Genomic DNA, 19,104 nt, shown 5'->3' on the forward strand with positions numbered 1-19,104 from the left:
AGCACGTCAATCCCAGCTCTATGTTAAAAGGCCAAATGTGGACTGTCTGGCAACAGCTCGGTGTTGGCAGCCCCGCTGTGGGGCAGCACAGAGTCAGGACTATGGACATGACAGCTTGGTATTAATGACCAAGAACACAGTGTGATTCGAGGCTTTTATCCAACAAATAGCTCACTAAAAAGGTCACAATAACAGTTGCCGCCTAGCCTATTACTTTCCATCGCACTACCTCATCAACAGATGAGAAGTCATTTTTTCTGCTCCACAGCCCTGAAATGAGACCGAGGTTATGAGCTCCTCGCCTGCGTGGAGGCCAGAGGACAGGCGGGAGTCAGCCAAAATGGAGGAACACAAAGTTCTGTGGCGGCAGATAGAGAACAGCTGTTCTCTGCTGGTGAGAAACAACACACACGAGTGTACTTCAGGAAGAGTACATTTGAAAAAACACCCATCCAATGCCAAATACTTAGTAATAGCTGCCTTATTGTTACTGTTACTGCAATGGAACAGTAATCTAATGATTACAGCTGCCTTTTCCAGGGCTCGGTATGACCTCACTCGGCTCGGGCCGAGAGGATCAGCGAGATTCACCACCAGGTGGGACACTTAACACCACGCCTCAACTTCTCCAGTGCAACGCCGCGGACATGAACCAACATTTGCCCGGCTCATGCTAAGAGACTGTGAATGAAGCAAAGCGACTGCAGAGCCGAGCGAAGGCATGCAACGCCAAGAAAACAACTCCCCTCCGCTTCTCACGCTCATAAATCGATGCCCTAAAAATCGATGAAGAGCAACATTGGAATCCATTCTTCCCCATTTCCTTTTGGTGCTGTTAATGAATTATAAATCTCTAGTCTGCAGCACTCTCTTCTCAAATTCTTGCTTTTCAGTTCTGTTTATCTTCTCATTGTTGACCCAAGCCTATCTGGGTTCCTGTACATTTTCTCTTGTTGTTTACAATAATACAGATGAGCTGAATTTACAGCTCTTGAGCTCAGCTGCTTACACTGACACTGATAGTGCTTTATTGCAGTTATCTGCAGTAGGTGTGATAGCAGTTCAGTGTTTGCTATCAAACCGGCAGTCAATAATTACCCTGATTTCTGAAGGCAAACACTATTTTTCTCTGTCTCTGTGAATACATCATATCTGTGTGTGTTTTGTGTATGCGTGAGAAGGGGCAACGCTTATAGAAAATGTACAGATCCTTTCAGAAAATGAACAGAAACAATGGACCCTGGGGAAAAAAGTATGTTTGGCCCCATTAGGCCCTCCCACAAAGAGCAGGCCAGCCCATCTCTCTCCTGCTCTGTGATAATCAGTCCAGAGTTCACCTGCCGTTCACTCGACTTTATCCTCTCTTACTGTCGAGCTATTCACTTCTGCCAGAACTCTGTTTCTCAGGAGATCCGTTCCTCGGAGGCAGGAATGAAGCTGATTGTGGAGTGCTGAGCACGGGGCCTGATTGAGGACGTCACGTGGAGTGGTCGCCTGCTCCGAGGTGACGGGAAAATCACACAATCTACGGCATTATAAGCTCTCAACACTTCGACGCTCTCAACAAGAGATGGATGGAAACCTCGGCAGCTGAGAAATCAGGAGTGTCTTGTCTTCAATGGAGAGGTCTGAGGTTATTTCACGCACTTTACCGCCACCCAGCCAATCAGAGGTGGAGCTGATTGCGAGGACTGGAGTGGCTTGATTCACATACAGCACACTGGAAGTACCTTGAACTCTATTATGAAAATGGTCATTTGCTGGATTTTCACAATGTCAGAAGGGACATGAATGTATGTAATCTACTGTATGTGTATTTATTCATGTTTAAAACATCCACCTGCTGTCATTTTTATTGGTCATTTTGTCATCAACCTTTAGGGAAGTAACTGGAAATCAGCGTGCTGTTATTTCTGAGTAAACTGCTATTGACTCACAGTATGAGTAATCAGGTATTATCAGTAGTTTTATGACCAGCTTGAAAATATTTGACCCAACCAAAAGCCAACAGTGGTGGTATGACTGGAAGACATCTCCATAACTGAGGACAGGATGCTGCCGTGCAACTCTACGGGTTCAGAGGATCTTCTGGGAAACAGCAGTCACGCTGGGCTGGAAAATGTGGAGCAGGTCCTGGTCCCGATATTAGATGTACTGATTCTGGTGCTGGGAGTTGGCGGGCACACTGTGGTGATGGTGATCCTGTGTAGGAGGCGGAGATGTAGGGTGGGATGTACTGGACAGTCCCCTCAGAGCTCCATGACCGGCACAGGAACCGACGTCCTCCTGCTGGCTCTGAGCGCTGCAGACCTGCTTCTGCTCTCCATGCTTCCTTTCCACACTGCTGCCATCGCCATGCAGCGGTGGCCGTTTGAGGAAGTCATGTGTCGTCTGGTGAGCTTCTTGGGTTCGGCCTGCTCCTCGGCCAGCGCCTTCACGCTGGCCGCGCTGGCTGTGTCTCGCTATCTGACTGTGGTGCGGCCCGCCAGAGCCTTCGGCCTCCTCTCCCCTCGCCGGGTGTCTATAGCTGCTGCGCTCCTCTGGGTCCCGGCCTGCTGCCTGGCTACTCCCCAGCTGGTCTTTCGCTTTGTGGAAACCCCAGGGCGAACGTCTGATGGCCTCGCTTGCTTTGCTTTCCGGTCCCACACAGATCAGCTGATCTATGGATTGTTCCACTTCCTTGCGGCCTTCTTGCTTCCACTGGTCACCATTGCGGTGGCATACGGCAGCATCTACTGGTTCCTGTGGGGGAGGCAGCACGCCGGCGGCGCCCCCCAGGTAGAGCGATACCAGAGCAGAGTGACCCAGACGTCGGCCATGCTCGTGCTAGCTTTTACCCTGTGCTGGCTGCCGTCCTACGGCCTGACGTTGGCCTTATTGGCAGATAACAGCTCAGGGGCCACTGGCGCCTCACCACGTTATGGCCCCTTCAGCGTATTTGCACGCTTCATGGCGACCTCCTCTACGGTGATGAACCCCATCCTCTATGTACTGATGTCCCAAAAGTTCAGACAAGACCTAATGAAACTGTTTGGGCGCAGGCAAAGAGACAGTGTTGCTGTGGCTATGACTGCTGCCTGACAGTATTACTATCAACAACTAGGTTGATATAACTGAACACCTGACAACACAAACACTGAGTAAATCCTACTGGGACTACTGGGAATTACAGTAAAACAATCACAAGCCGAGTTGCTTTGCTGAAAGACTTGCATTAAAAAAAAATGGACACAATCGTTACCCTCACGAGGAAAGTCTACTTAACAGAGCAAAACAACAGCATTCCCAACAGCAGGCAACAGCTTAACAACATCCACTGGTAGTCTGGATATTGTATAAGAAGATCAAACCGGTATCTTCGGGAGGAGCCGCTCCACAGGGACAGTAGGACAAACAATCCTCAATCATGCATTCCTTGTAAAACAGTTTAAAGTAAAGGCACTTTGGTCAAACATTAACAGAGCACCTGTGTTTTCTTGTGCTGAGATAAGGTAAATCTGTACGCCTGTTTATGGTCGTACATACACTCTGTTCTCAAAGCTTTCTTTTTGTTTCTAGTTTGGCTACAACTTCAGAATAAACGCTTCCTGGTTGTGTTTATATCATGCAAGTGTTTTGGGGAACTCCAGCGGTTTCTCCACTAGATTTCTCTCTAATGTTTACAACTAAGGTTCTTTGTTAATCACCAAAAAAGTGGAGTAACCAGAAATAACTCCTGATTAAATGAAAGGCCCGATATCAGCTTTGGGAGGAGGAATACACTGCAGATAAACTGGGACATGAGCTGGGTGGAGGTTGATTGTTAAAAGACTTAATGTTAATATACTCACTCTCTACCACAGTCTTGCGGTCTGATCCGTCATCACTGATCTGCTGGATGTTGCCAAAGTGGATGTCACTGAAGAAGATGCGGTTCGCTCCTTTTCCGCCACCTCCTCTGTAATCAAACGTGAGCGCAATGACGTTCTTCATGTGCTCGGGGTCCTCGAACGGTTTAATGGGTGCGTTCAGGTTGTTTTCATCTGACAGGTGGACGCTCTTTAGTATGGTGCGCTCCGAGTAAAGCAGGTAGCCATCATAGTCACGGCAGCTGCAGTCGTCATCGGCCAGCATGCCGTGGGCGCAGGCACACGTCCGCTTTGCGTTGCCACGGAAAAGACAAAGCTGCTGGCACCCGCCATTTTTGTCTTTGCACACATTTGTTCCTGTACACAGACATGAAATCCATGAAATAATCATCAATGACAATTTAATTTCTCAAATTTGTTATGTGACATTTACGAAGTATTTAACTAACTATTGATTTAATGAAAATACTAATTCTTTGAACATCTTTCGCATGTAAGGCAGGCATTTTACTGTTTTAAAATAAACACCACCATGCTTACCTTGCTGCCTGGCCCTGTTGAAAACCTTGATGTCTTTGAGCTGTACACCAATACCAGTCCTCAGAGACACAGAGTCGGTTGCGTTGTCCTTGCTGCCTCTCTTTATGGAGCCATTAGCATGTGTCCTGGTTAAAAAATTAAACAGAAATTAATCAAAAATTAAGCTTGTAGATGAGTAAAATATTAAAGAGGACCTATTATGCTCATTTTCAGGGTTCATACTTGTATTTTGGGTTTCTACTAGAACATGTTTACATGCTTTAATGTTTAAAAAACACTTTACTTTTCTCATACAGGCTGTGCTGCAGCGCCTCTTTTCACCCTCTGTCTGAAACGCTCTGTTTGAGCTCCTGCCCCCCCCCTCCCGAAAAGCCCTGCCGGCTCTGATTGGTCAGCTGGTCTACTCTGTTGTGATTGGTCAACCGAACCAAACTCTCCGCTCCAGCTCCGCTCGAACTAGCTTTTTTTGATTGCGTGCCAAACTAGCCGCTAGGCAGGTATTATACAAACGTGTTACTTGGTGACATCACCACGTTACGGGAGAATAGATCGGACTTCAATCAAGGCGTTTTAGGCAGTTCAGAAGCAGTGTTTCGGTGGGGGAGAGTAACTCCCTTTGGCCTGGACTTTGTAACTTTTCAGACCTTTTACATGCACAAAAAACGATATAACCCACTAAAGGAAAGGGAAAAGCATAATAGGTCATCTTTTAGATTGAAGATAAATATCGCTCACGAATAAGTGCCAAATGAGGGGTGTATATCCGACCTGTCACTCCAGTAGATGTAGCTCTCAAACACAGACACAGAGAACATGTCCATATTGTTGTTGGCCAGCACCACTTCCCTGTTCTCTCCGGTCTCAAGGTTAATGCGCTCAATCTTGTCCGTCCTGGCGTCACACCAGTACAGCATACTCTCCTACAGGCACACAGAATGGTTGAGATAATGTTGTGCAGCAGTGTCCACTGTCTGTCTGCACTGTAACATAGTGATGTAAATGCAAGAATGGCCCTTTATACTGCACCTCATAGTCAATGGAGATACCGTTGGGCCAACTGATGCTGGCATTGACCAGGACAGCCCTGTGAGAGCCATCCAGACGAGACCGCTCAATACGGGGATACTGGCCCCACTCTGTCCAGAACAGGTAGCTACACACACACACACACACACACACACACAGACAAGAACAAACACACAGCAAAGCACAGAGACAACTTCCTCAGTAATCAATAATGAGAGAGATTACAGAAGCAGAAGCTAAAGACAGCTACAGTAATAATTGGAGTGTTGTTTCCTCTCACCCTTTCGCAGGGTGGACAGTGATGGCACGAGGCTTGTCCAGGCCCTGGGAGATCACCACGTAGCGGAAAGAGCCGTTCAGTCTGGCCACCTCGATCACATCAAAGCCCTGGTCCGTCCAGTAGATGTTTCCTGTAGAGGACGGAGGAGAAACAATGATAGTCCGGCCCTGTCCGACCTCCTTTTTGACACTTAAATCTGACTTTCATTGACCTAAGAAATAAATTATTTTCAGGTGTCTCGTTGTGTTTTCTCTTCTGTGTCTGTTCTTTCCTGTTTTCTCAGTTAGTACAATATGTTCTCATCTCCCTTCCTACTGTGTAGTAACAGTCAAGCAAGGCTAATAGATACACTGACAGCAAAGGTGAAACACAATTTATCAGCATGTATGATTGATGCTGTTTTTATTCATGTACACTATGTTTTGTTATATGTCAGAGGAGTCACTCACCTGCTATCCAGTCCACAGCGATGCCCTCCACCCTGCCGATGCCGTTAGTGACCACATCCTCTCTCCAGGTCTGGTCTCTCTTGGCCCTGCTAATGGTGCTCAGGCCCATGTCCACCCAGTAGATAGTGTCATTGTCTGTGAAAACAAGTGAAACATGTTATGGTATGTGTCCACAGGGGCGTTTTTGGATGTGAAGGATTGCCTTGATTCCCAGAATTGGACACTTGATGGGCTGCAACTAGACACCTGATTGGGCGAACTCTTTCCCTCATGGGCTGCTGCTCCCAGCTTTCAAACCGGACGCAACATGGCGGCTCGTTTGGAAACTTTTTTCTCTCATATTAAGAAAATAGTTCATGGAAATGTGTTTCTGAAAACACTTAATGTGAGAAATAAGCCATGCTGTTTTCTGAATCTGTTTTTATTTTCGATCGACAACGGTTAGTTTAAAAGTTTCTCTGGAGTTTCTAGAGGCGGTGAGTCCGCCGGACGCCCCTATTTGCATGAAGTAGCCTTGACCTCAACTTTATGCAAATGAGGAGCGGCGCACGTAACGCCCCGTCTCTCGAATCGCGCCGCCATGCTACCAAAATGCATTGCACAGCTGCCTAAATAGACAATGGATGGGAAGCGTGGAAAGAATAGATCTTGTGGACACGTACCATTAGAGTTGGACTGAATAGAACTTTCCTAGACCCTAATAAAGTAACACACACTAAATGCAGTGGTAAATTTAATTGTTATTTCAGCTAAGAGACAAAATACCTTCATGCTGGGATAATTCTTCCTTATCTAGAATTTGAGAAAAAAACATATGAAAGTCGTACCAGCATGGAAATCTATGCCCACAGCCAGGGATGTGCCCGACACCGGTACCAGGGCATCAGACTTGTCTGATGGGTCCAAAGGAATACCACGTATGCCTTCATGCACAGAGTAGAGCAGGAAAGAGCCAACACCTACAGCACACAGATGACATCACACATTTATCATTGTCATCAATTCTTGAATCCAAATTTTGGCTGAATCAAGAAAATGTGTATGAATGCGTCATACCCTCACAAGACTGTTGCCCAGTGCGCAGGCTGTATCCTGCCGTGCACATGCAGGCTCTGGTGGTCGGGGAGGTGGGAAGACACAGCTGGGAACAGTCTCCATTGTTATTACTGCAGAGATTGGTGCCTGGGAACGCAAAAGCACGAGAACAAATACACAAAACAAATCAAAGAGGGGTTACAGGGACATAAACAGATGTGCTATGGCATAGATAAACAGGCTACATACAGCAAGCAGAGCAGACCTTTAATGAGACAAGGACATATTTTCCTCCCTTTATTTTTTTCGCTAAGTAATATACTGTAACTAAACAAATGTTGCAGCTTAGAAAACGTTGCCGTGTGGCAGCCGGTCCTGCACCTCTCTGCACAGTTTCATTGTAGATTTTCATGTGCATCATTGGGGACGTGCTGTTCCTCAGGACTTTCCAGTTGCCGCCGTCGTTCTTGTCACAGGTCCCTATCTGATCAGTTCCTTGGTCCGCCCACCACAACTTGTCTCCTAAAGGATACAACACACAACAGGATGCTCAACACTCCCTATCAAAACCAGACACACAGTAACACTGGATTAACCCACACACATACACTTGCAACATTTGTCAAGCTATCACATGTCATGGCTGAGCTCTCTCTACATACGCAGCTGGCTAAAGTGAACATTTTTCCGGAGACGTACCCATGATGGCGAGAGCAGTAGCCTTGGTCAGCTTGCCCTTTACCCCCTCGAGCACCTCCAGTTCAGAGCCGTCCAGTTTACAGCGATTGATGGTGCTGTTTCCTGAGCTGATCCAGTACAGCTGCTCAGTGTCAAAGTCAATGGAGAGACCTGGAAAACAAAGAGAGCGCTGATGTGTAATGACCTGCCCTGTCACTAGGGCGTGCTATCTCTCATGCAGTCACACGGAGACATACTGTAGGACGCCACTCACCGACGGGGCCTTTCTGGCCGGTGAAGAGGACGCTGCGGTTGTTGCCGTCTGTGTTGGCTATGCTGATGTTGTCCCCATCTGTCCAGTAGAGTTTCCTGAAGATGGCAGGCAGAGAGAGAACATGGATTTATTTTCAGCATATCATAATTTACCTGGTAAATGTAGTCAATAGGCCACCTAATTGCACTCCCAAGCCTCACAATACAAAACCTCTTGGCTCAGTGTATGGCAAAATTGCTTTCTTATTGACATAAAGATTAAATAAATGATTTGGGGGGAATCAATTTGCCGTCCAGAACTTCCTGTCGTACGGAAGCCAATCCACCTCACATCTCTTCTCCCATTTAAGTCTCAAATATATCTTTCAACTACAGCACATATTCTAATAATAGCTTAACCTTAGATATCCATAAGTACACACTGATCTTGGCAGGACTGGATTTGGGTACTAAGCACCTTTTGAATGGAATGAATTACAGCTCTCGAAGATTTTAAAGCTTTATCGTGTGATTTTTGTTGCGACTGTTACAATTGTTTTTATAATTATCTTACTTCTCTCTTGAAAAAGTGATCTTGATAAGACCGCACGGTCAAATAAATAATAATAGTAACATCAAAACACTGTAGAATCTGTGGAGCATCTGGTCTGTAAAGCATACCAAACCACATGTGACTTTAATAGGAATGTTTAAATAACAAATGCAATATGTCGGTCAAGTTCAACTGAGGCTGAAGATGAAGTTAGGTGAAGCAGAAATACATCTGTGGAGACCCATTTCAATCAAGCAGATGATAAATGACCTCTGGCTCATCATTGCTTTCCACTTCCTTGCTCCTCACACACATGCGGAGTACACCGGACAATGTGAGTGTGTGTCACTGTGTTTAGACTGCGTGTAATCTATGTTTAAAGGGTATCTATCCTCTCCCATCACCCACTTCCTGTTAAATCCCACCACATCCACCGCACCCTTCATTTGTTTGTGAACACGCCTCTAAATAAAGTTTTTCTGCAGCATTTAAACGCCCACATTCTCATGTTTTTTTGCACACACACACACACAAGTTTGAGTTTGTCCCTCCCTGACTGTCTTGGCCCCCTCCCACTCCTGGACGTATTCTCGGCAGTGTGTTTGTGTGCCAGAAAGAGGAGACAGCCCCAGCATATGGATCCAGCATCTGCTTCTCATTTTCCCCCATGCCAACAATGCTCAGATCGGAAACATTCCTCCGCTTAAGTAGGCTAAGTCTTTGAAAGAGAGGAAGGAGTACACAAAAAAAACACAGAGGAGGCAGAGACATTTCCTTAAGAAAATATCCTGTCTTCATCCACCTCAAATAGTCAAAGGCGCACATATTCCTGCAGGACAGAACTAAATATATAAATACAGATGGTCTGTCTCTGCTCTGCTGGTGAGAGGTGGGGCCGAGGCCAGGTTCTGTTTGGGGAGCTGAGGGGGATGGAGGTTTCAAGGGGGAAGACGGGAGGGAAAAATGGACATTTGCTATGGGGACAGGATGTAAGATAAACACAGGAACAGAAATAGCGACAGATAGCCACAGAGACACTGGCAGTAAATAATTCATAGACAGTCTATCTGAGCGCAGAAGCTATCTTTTTTCGAAAATAGAAAAATGGAGCAAGACGGAGAAAGAAAGCGACAGAGGAGAAAGATGACATGAGGGGAGAAAAATTGGAACCACTTCCTGAATAAAGAAACAGTCAGAGGTCAGCGACCATCAATACCAAAGTACTCTGCCTGTCATCGCTGACTGCAAACAGAGAGGAGCCTGACAGCCAGACATTGCCTGAGTGTGTGTGTGACTGTGTGTGCATGTGTTGTAGGTTAAAGGTGGAATCAGGAGGGTGTCTGAGCACAATTCCTGAAAGCTTCATTTTGACAAAGTATGACAGCTTTAGTGTGTGTGTGTGTGTGTGTGTGTGGACGACCAACCCCAGTATTGGATGCAGCACTAGACAGTGTGGCTTGTCAAGGCCCTGGATGACAGCATTTTTGAAGGAGCCGTCCAGTCTGGCAACATTAATCTGTTTCTTATTGGCATCATAACTGGTCCAGAATAGGTTCCTGGATACCCAGTCCACTGCCAGGCCGTGAGCGTTGGGCAGATCTGAAGAAAGATAAACATACACACACACACACAGAGAGCCATTAATCAACCTTCTCAGTCGAGGCAGGCTTCTCGTTCTTAAGCCTACAGCTATTGATTTTGTTGGCCGAATTCATTACGGTTGCTAACAGATTTTATCCGCTGTAGCTAGATAACTAACTAATGCCAACTCCATGAGTTGGTTGAAAACTTCGTCTTCAGCTGACTTTCTAATGTTTCCAGGAGAGTTTGAAATTGAGAGAAATGTAAAAGGGTTTTAAATACAAACAGCATGATGGTATATCAGGTGAAAAGACTGAGGCTAAAGTTACATGTCAGGAAAAAAGACCGTACCCTCCACAGTCTTTGTGTGCACAGTATCGTTCTTACTAGGGCTTCATGCACTGCTTTGACAAGTGCCTAGTTGCAGTTACTAAGCTCTGATTGGATAATTAGGTGTTTGGGGAGGGGTTTTGTCAATGGTTAATTGCAGTGTCTGTGTCTTAGCAAAATAAGTTACAACATAGCAAAAATATAAGAAACTATAAACCACAATATAGTATATGTAGAGATAATTATTTCAGTATTTTTTCCAAATAAATCTGGGAATTCATCATGGCTTTCTTTTGAATTTCTAAAAAGTTGATAAAAAAAAATAATAAAATGGAAAAATTGGGTGAAAATCTGATATGAAAATAAAAACCTGAAAATAGATAAATGGCAAATTATCCCTTAATTGTTTTATACATAACTGTGAGGGATACTGCGTGTACGTATATGTATATGTATGTATATATGTATACTGTATATATATATGTATATATAAATAGATTTTATTTAATTTTATTTTTTTAATTTTATTTTTTTACTTGTGTATATTCTTTTTATTTATTTATCTATTTTTTTGTATATAAAATGTTTTTCCTGTATCTATACTGGCTTATTCTATATAATATTAGGTTTGTTAAGTTTCTTTGTAGCGAGAATGTTATTATTGGGGACGTTTGTGAATGTTTGTTCTGTTGTTTCAAAATGAACAAAAAAAAACAATAAATATAATATTGAGAAAAAGAAACTGTGAGGGATAATAATTTGAAATCAGTTCCATTTCTTCTTGTTTTTTCCCTCACTTTCTATTATCGGGCGTATCTTCTGTAGTGACCTCACCACATGAGCATTGTTTACTGCAAACTGCAAATGAGCAGTGTCCCTGTGGAGCAGGAAACCCAACTTTTAAAAGCACACGGACCTAATATCCAAGTGAAAGATATGTAAACCAATCTTCCTGTAGCTGTAAAAACTGAAAACAATGAGCTTTAAGTCTGATGTGTATTCTATTGCGTTGCCTCCTCCGTACCAGCAGAGACCACAGTCTCAACTCCGGTGCCGTTGATGAAAGCTCTCTTGATGGTCTGAGTCCGGACGTCAGACCAGTAGATGCGGTGCTCCAGAGCATCGTAGTCCACCACGGTCACGTTGTCGATGTCCGGCACGGTGAAGGAGATGATGTAGTTGTAGTAAGGGTTGTCGATGTCCACTCCTCTGATCTCAATCTGCCGAGCGTACAGCAGGAACTGACGAGACTCTGCAGGGTGGGGGAACATGTTGACATGCATCCTTCAGTAATTCCCAAAAGCTTCAGCATTCAATGGGGGTAATCAGAAGTTAAATGCAGCTTCAAGTCAAACGTCAAGTGCATGAGTGCACGCTAATGCTAGAGTTGCGAGGACAGGTAGGTGCAGCATGGTCGGGTGCGTCTGCGCATTATTCCTGCCACTTGAACAAACAGTTAATCCAATTGCATCTTTGACTCTAATGATTGTGTCTGTCTGGCTAACTCAATAGTGCGGCCAAGCCAGCGCGAGTAAATTCAATCAGTGCAGAGACGCTACAATTGCATCGGTCTCAACAGTCCTATCATCATTGAACTGTGTTGCAGCTTAAATGATAGACAGGAAGGGAGGGAAAGAGACAGGGAGAGGGGGAGAGTAATGCCAGTGTCAGGCTGTATCGGCCAGGCCAGACTGGTATAGGTGGTGGATGTTGCCTGCATCAGACAGAATGGGGCTCTCCATTCCATTACCCCTGAAGATAATAGAAAGTGCTGCCCTGAATACTAAACCCACACACTGAATAAACCGGCCCCGCTCTCTCTCTCTCTTTTCACGGACAGACACTTCAATGCGCTCCAAAGCTGTCACAGCAATAGCACCTCAAAGTGAAAAAAAGTCTAGATTGTTTAATCCTCAAACACACACACACACACACACACACACCCCAACACACACACAGATGGAAGCAAACAATTCTGCGAGGACAGGGATTACACTGTGGCATTCAAGCAGAGGGGGAAATTGTGTGCTAGCTCAAAGGGGAATCTAAGAGTGTGTTTCCTACAGTAACTGCGTTTATGTACGCGTGTTCACACTTACCGTAGCACGTGCGTTTGTCAGAGCCGAGCTTCATGAGGTGAGGGCAGGCGCACGAGAAGGTCTGATTGTAGTTGATGAGACACAGATGAGAGCAGGGGTCTTTGCCGTCTTTAGCCGCACACGGGTTAGGAGCTAGGGAGAGGCGAGCGTGGAAAAATATTTCACAATGTATACTTAAAACGTCACATAAATCAGCATGTAGTATAATGACTCTCATAATGAGTATACTAGATTGTGATGAAATCATATATTGAGATATGATACACAATTACTAAATTGAAAATAAAGCACATGCTAACTCAAATTTCTCAGAAACTCTGATCAAACTATTATCCTAATCCGATTACTCTGTATTTGTGAGCATGCATGTAAACATAGTCAGTGTATTGTTGGAAATATTTATTATTTTTTTTTCAATTTCACTTTAAACTGTTATGTTCATTTTGCACTAAAATTGTTAATTAAATGAGAAAATACTCTTTTAATTTGTCAAGTATTTAATTTACAAAGGAGTATACAACAATAGGCTTTACCATGTCTTTATTTCATATAGTTTATTTATTTATTTAACTACTAAAAAGCATGCTATGTCATGATGTATATCATTATTGAGATATGAAATGATCTATGTCGGGATAGAAGATTTTGGCCATATCGCCCAGCCCAAGTTTATTTTCAAAGCGGTAGTTCGACAGTATGTGTGTATTTTCTCACCCTGCGGCTGTCTGGACGGATGGTAGACCTGAAGGTCAAAAGGTTGCGTGTTGGTTCTCTGGACCACGGTGACGTTGCTTCCTGTCCACTTGTTTGCCTTCGCCAGCGTGTTGGTCCTCCAGTCCGTCCAGTAAACCTCTCCTCCGTACATAGTGACGGCGAACGGGTGCGACAGATACTCGTGTCCCCTCAGAACCTCGATCAGCCCAGAACCGTCGTACTTGGCTGAATAAATGGCATCAGACCTGCAGTATAGCATAACTTTTCAGTTCATTTCTAGGTTATGACTGAAAGATACCGCATGTGCATCGAATAAAGATGTTTGTGTGAGTGTGTTCACGTTTTGTTTTTTTTGTACCTGGCATCGATCCAGAGGATGCGACGCTCTAGATAATCCACAGTGAGTCCATTTGGCCAGCCGCCATTGCCAGTTTCCTTGTGGATGGTCTTCCTGCCTTCTCCACTCATGGATGCAGCTTCAATCCTGGGCAAGCTGGCATCCCAGTCTGTCCAGAAGAGGATCCTGCAACAACATGCCATAACATGCAGTTATTAAAACATTAAGTTGCAATAAGTTCATGATCAGTTTGTAAAGACAGACCCACAATTACCAAAACATTTACCCTTAAAAGATCACCATTTGTTGTAAATGTGTTTTATTTGCTATCAGCAGAAGGTACAGTAACTTAACATACCCGTCCCGGGGATCTAGGGCGATAGCTCGAGGGTGCTCCACCTCCCCAGCCAGCAGCGTTGTCCTCATGGTGCCGTCCAACTTGGCCACCTCTATCTGATCCAGGTTGCTCTCCACCCAGTAAATGTTTCCTGCTATCCAGTCCACTGCCAAGCCCTCAGGGGTAGCCAGCCCATACTGGATCACCACATCGAAGCTGGTTAAAGCTACAAGGACAGATAGAAAGGATAAATGATCAACATGTTTTGTTTTCTTACCTGACTTAAAGATTTCTTTTCCCTTTTCTAATGCGGACCATAATGGGAATTTAAACTTTATTGTGTTTTTATCCTTGACAATTTCAATTAAATGTCATTACACCTTTGATTGATTGTTAAAATCTAACAAAGTGGAAACAAAATAATAGGCAGGCTGTTGTTGTATCACTCATCTTTGTTTAAAACTGCTAGAGAACTCTAATCTAATCATGTTTCATCTTACTACTCAATAAAATAAACATTCCTTCGGGGGAGCTTAAGTTTCTTAATGAATTCACACAGTATTTCAATATGTACGGATAAAAGCTTCGGAGGCTGGGATTTGCTGATGGCAACATTTCAGATTGCTCTGTAACCCGAAGCTCTGATCCGCTTTGCTTCAAGTATTTACAAATTATGTAAATGTAATCAAGCTATTTGGATTCAAAGGGCTAACATTGCATCACAATCTGTAATTCCTTTAATCAAATGGTTAGATGCTATGTTCGGGAGAATACAACATGTCAGTATGTTAAATGGAAACATAAATAAATACAGTAGTGGCTCAGCAGGGGGTGTGATGCTACAATTACAGAGTGGGCCTTTAAAAAAAACTAAATATGTGGTGTCTTCAGGGCTAAAGAGACACGTTTCCCAGTTTCTTTCTATCCCTCTCATTTTCCACTGGGTCCCTAATCAGGGGGACATGTCTAATTATTGGAGATGAGTCATTATCCTGTCTGGAGCAATGAAAACACACACTCACTGTATGTAGCCTACTGGCTGCGCTAAGTAAACGTGGCACACAACAACCACATGCACAGACAAATACATGAGTGCGACACGTCTGAAGTTTAGATTTGTAGACATGATTTGCTCGTTATTACTGCTGCGGTGGTGATAGGCCAACATGCACACTGGTCATGATTGACTTGTCTGGCCTTGATGAAACCACATCTGATTTTCTGCTCAGTAACAGCACCAACAGTGCAGCTTTACATGCTGAAATCTTACTGTACGTAGTTTACTGGATATTCTTGCCTGCGTGGCGGTGTCACAAACATTTGTAGTCACAGCTAAATAGTTATCACTGAAATTTCAAAAAGTACAAATGGTATACCTCAAGACCCAAGACTCAAGACACAATACGCTCAACTCAGGATTAGATCTTGAAGACAGGGTGCTGGATCCTTAATGTAGATAATATAAAAAGGTACGACTAGGACAGCACACCAATTTGACATTTTAATATTACGTCTGTTCGTCAACTATCAAAAAGACAAATTGGTGTGGTCTTTCTTTTCATAAAAGTCTCTCTAATCCATTAAAACCCATTTCTATCTTCACATTATCTGATGGTGTTGTCTTAATCAAATGTAATGAAAACCCCCTAATGTGCAGCAATCTCTATCCGCTGATCATGTGATGGACCTTAAATTTTATGTCAAAACATAAACCGTTTTTTATCTACATAGGGAGCGGGTCTCTCCAGAGAGTCCGCAATGTTGCACCACCATGTTTCAACAGTAGCCCAGAATTGACAAACCAAACACTGTTAACTTTTCCTGCTTTGGCCAGAGGTAATAATGTTACAGGCTCCCGTCACCGCCTCTCTCTCTCTTTCTTGCTTCACCACTCACTTCCCACATACACACACACACTCTACGCACTGACTCTGCTCCAAATGACCTCGCCAGATCCTACACACTGGACCTTTAAACAAATTGATTGTGTTCAAATTGCTCACCTCCGTTCTCGGACAGCTTCCCGCGATAGATTTTGTCCTCCACCACATCAGTCCAATAGAGGGCGCTCTCGCTGAGATGGAAGTCGAGGGCAATGGTGTTCCTCAGGCCCGGTACCAACACACTGAACTCTCCTTTATTCAGATCAATGCGGCGGATCTCGTGGCGGTTTGAGAAAATGATAAAAGGTTTGAAAGGATCTGTGGAGATGAACAGGAGAGATCAGTGAAGAACTAAGCGGATGGCAAAGGGTTAAAACCCTTGTTACTCAAAATACTGCAGAGGAGCCCCATAGCGTGGAAAACATCACAGCCATGTTCCACTGCGGTGTGTGACTTGTTTAATGACGGAGGGGCTGTGTTGAAAGTGGCTCTAATCCTGGGTAATTAAAACGCAGCGTAAATAAGACAGGAGTTATCTGTACCTAACAGGCGGCCAGATGAATGACACGGTGCTGGCGGCTAGTCTCTAAGACCTGGCACTGAAGAGCACAATCATAAATCCATGTTTCCTCATTGGCTAGTGGCTGCAGGGAGAGAACTATGTTCTTTATGTGGATGATAAAATTCAAAGCTGATTTACTGTGACTGAACAGTTTCCGTTTTTTCACTTCTTGCCCTCTCGCTGATTTTAACAAAAAGCGTATCTGTTTCCTTCACTTTATTCTTTAATATTTCAGATTCTTTCTTTTTTATAAAATAATAATGACAGCTGGAAACCAATTCACAGATCTTTATATGTTTTCTTAGTCATCATCTACTAACGTGAACAGCATTTCAGCTCTTCCTCTTTTCTGTCTCCAGCGCTCTGTCTATTTTTTCAAAAAGAGTATCACATGTTGTCGTATTGCGTCTTCTCTTAACCACAGTTTCCTGCTTGGGCGGCCTCTCCTTTGCTTGATCCCAAACCCACATCACACCACAATCTGCAGCCTTGAACCCTGACGAAGCACAGAACCCAGCCGCTTCTCTAGCTTCCTCCTTTACTGTACGGCTACCATCAATCAAATGTTAAAGTCCTTCCCTGATGTCTCTCGCCTTCCCCTGACCCCTCCGTCTCCCCTGTTACTGTTTCCTCGGTCTCTTACCCGTGCTCTTGCAGTTCTCCATGTCAGGCTCCAGTTCCCAGCCCTCGTAACAAGAACATTTCACACTGAACTTGTCCTGTTCGCAGCGTTGACTGCACTTAAGGTGTTTGGCACAGAAGCTCTGGATTTGACAGGTCTTGTTGTCGAGCCCTAACTCCATGCCCAGTGGGCAGGAACAGATCACCCCCTCGCCAGGGGCCACGGTGCAGTTATGGCTGCAGTCGCCATTGTCGAGTGAACACAGGTCTGTAAAACAGAGAAAATCAGATAAGGACTGGCACAAGGGATAGCTACACAGAACTCTTATTAAAGCCCTGGAGACCTGATTTAAGAAGCAGGGTTTTTACTCGCTGTTATGGCGTTCCCTGTACTGAAACGCAGCCTGAGCACTGTTGTCTCTTACCGCAGAGTTTCTCATCAGAGCCATCTGGGCAGTCATCAGTGCCATCGCAAAGTTTCTCTGCAGGCAGGCAGATGGTGGAGTCGTTGGCACACACATGGTGAGAGAGCTTACACACCAGCGCCTCACAGTTGTCCTCGTCGGAGTTGTCCTCGCAGTCGCTGTCGCCGTCGCACACCCAGGCTTTGCTGATGCAGCGTGCTACGGACAGAGGTCAAGGTTACTTTAAAAAAATAATCAAACTAACTTTATGTACTTAGCATTAACTTGGAGAATGTTCTCCTCACCAGAGTCCCTGCAGCCAAACTTGACAGCCGGGTCGCACATGTGTGTGACGCCCTCGCAGTTCTTCTCGTCGCTCAGGTCCATGCAGTCGGTGTCCCCGTCGCAGCGCCAACGCAGGGGGATGCACAGGCCGTCCATCCGACACTGAAACTCATCTGTGTGACAGCCTCCAGGGGGACGCGTGGCTGTGGAGAGAAAGAAGTCATAAGACTCTAAAATGACATTGTCTTCAATCCTCGCCTGCATTAATCAAATCAGGACACACAGCTTTGAGCAGAGACAATGTGCAGCATCAAACGACTGGGAAAACCAAAACTAATGAGCTGTCTGCTGGAAATCTGGATGGCAACAAGTCTTAGCAACGGGTAAGCCCGAAACAGACGCATGTATGCATTCAGAGGGTCGTTGTTTTAGTCATAAACACCAGATGCCAATGAATCATTGTTTCAATGTTGCTCTGAACAGCACAGGCATAACAACGAATAGATTATACAGTTAGTAAGTATATCTTTAATATCGCTTTAATAACAACTAGTGAGAGTTATTAGGTGCCAGTGATGGTGGTGGTGGTTCCCATTAGACAGGTGCCAGTGTGACTAATAGGGACCAGGGACCTGTTTCATCTACTCACTAAAATGTAAATACTAGCTATGATTTTAGTGCTTGGTGCACTTCAGGGAATAAATGGTAAACAGTGCAGAGATGCAACCATCCATCCATGATAATAACGACCACCTGTCACAGCTGTGTTCCATAAATACCATTAAAAAAAAGGACTAGCGGCTGTTTGTTTGTGAGTAATCGTGGCTTTTAACATCAGCTATAGCTTTTAATATTGACTAGTTATTAATCTTGGTGGCATGTTTTTCTTGAGGTCTCATTGCATCATGTGCAGGTTCTTCAGGCATTTTCATGTCCAGGTGTGCATAGCGAACCCACCTGGAGACAGGTTGGGGATCAGGAGAAATCCATTACCGTACATTATTAGTGGATGTGTTAGAAGCTGGTGTCAACTGCGGTCAGTCCCATCAGCCGCAGCAACTCATATTTATGGTAATGTAATCTTGCCACAAATAACTACTGAGATGAGGTTTAATGCACCATGAAACCCTACCAGGTAGTGTGTTTACAGATTTCATACACATTTAAGTTATTTCAGGTGTCGTAATTACAGGGAATAGCATCCTCCTGCAGGTGTGAGGTATGAGCAAGGACGAGGAGTCAACCAGCACTCTTTGAGAGCAGCTGTGGGCTGAAAACATGACTGAAGAA

The 19,104-nt window shown here is 44.5% G+C and overlaps 2 protein-coding genes across 8 annotated transcripts in view; one reads left to right on the plus strand and one right to left on the minus strand.

Moving 5' to 3' along the window:
- LOC119490457 (low-density lipoprotein receptor-related protein 1-like) overlaps positions 1-19,104 on the minus strand; it is a 115,820-nt gene that overhangs the window by 27,962 nt on the left and 68,754 nt on the right. For 4 of the 7 annotated variants that reach the window (XM_037773911.1, XM_037773885.1, XM_037773905.1 and 1 more), the window contains exons 21-41: positions 17,835-18,017; positions 17,551-17,748; positions 17,148-17,393; positions 16,063-16,260; positions 14,081-14,285; positions 13,744-13,908; positions 13,386-13,630; positions 12,672-12,803; positions 11,597-11,824; positions 10,086-10,260; positions 8,131-8,225; positions 7,878-8,027; positions 7,560-7,700; positions 7,200-7,325; positions 6,971-7,102; positions 6,144-6,278; positions 5,695-5,824; positions 5,415-5,541; positions 5,157-5,308; positions 4,389-4,513; positions 3,831-4,205 (exon numbers count right to left, since the gene is read on the minus strand). In XM_037773911.1, the coding sequence (XP_037629839.1) occupies positions 3,831-4,205; positions 4,389-4,513; positions 5,157-5,308; positions 5,415-5,541; positions 5,695-5,824; positions 6,144-6,278; positions 6,971-7,102; positions 7,200-7,325; positions 7,560-7,700; positions 7,878-8,027; positions 8,131-8,225; positions 10,086-10,260; positions 11,597-11,824; positions 12,672-12,803; positions 13,386-13,630; positions 13,744-13,908; positions 14,081-14,285; positions 16,063-16,260; positions 17,148-17,393; positions 17,551-17,748; positions 17,835-18,017 (3,663 nt within the window). Of the gene's footprint in view, positions 1-3,830; positions 4,206-4,388; positions 4,514-5,123; positions 5,309-5,414; positions 5,542-5,694; positions 5,825-6,143; positions 6,279-6,970; positions 7,103-7,199; positions 7,326-7,559; positions 7,701-7,877; positions 8,028-8,130; positions 8,226-10,085; positions 10,261-11,596; positions 11,825-12,671; positions 12,804-13,385; positions 13,631-13,743; positions 13,909-14,080; positions 14,286-16,062; positions 16,261-17,147; positions 17,394-17,550; positions 17,749-17,834; positions 18,018-19,104 lie in introns of all 7 variants that reach the window. The other 3 variants (XM_037773866.1, XM_037773893.1, XM_037773857.1) reach the window with 1 other exon arrangement.
- LOC119490482 (delta-type opioid receptor-like) lies at positions 1,031-3,458 on the plus strand. Its single transcript, XM_037773924.1, has one exon. It carries the CDS (start codon positions 2,053-2,055, stop codon positions 3,079-3,081), a length of 1,029 nt encoding a protein of 342 aa, XP_037629852.1. The 5' UTR covers positions 1,031-2,052; the 3' UTR covers positions 3,082-3,458.

Source organism: Sebastes umbrosus, chromosome 1 (genome assembly GCF_015220745.1).
Source record: "Sebastes umbrosus isolate fSebUmb1 chromosome 1, fSebUmb1.pri, whole genome shotgun sequence".
Taxonomy (NCBI): Eukaryota; Metazoa; Chordata; class Actinopteri; order Perciformes; family Sebastidae; genus Sebastes; species Sebastes umbrosus.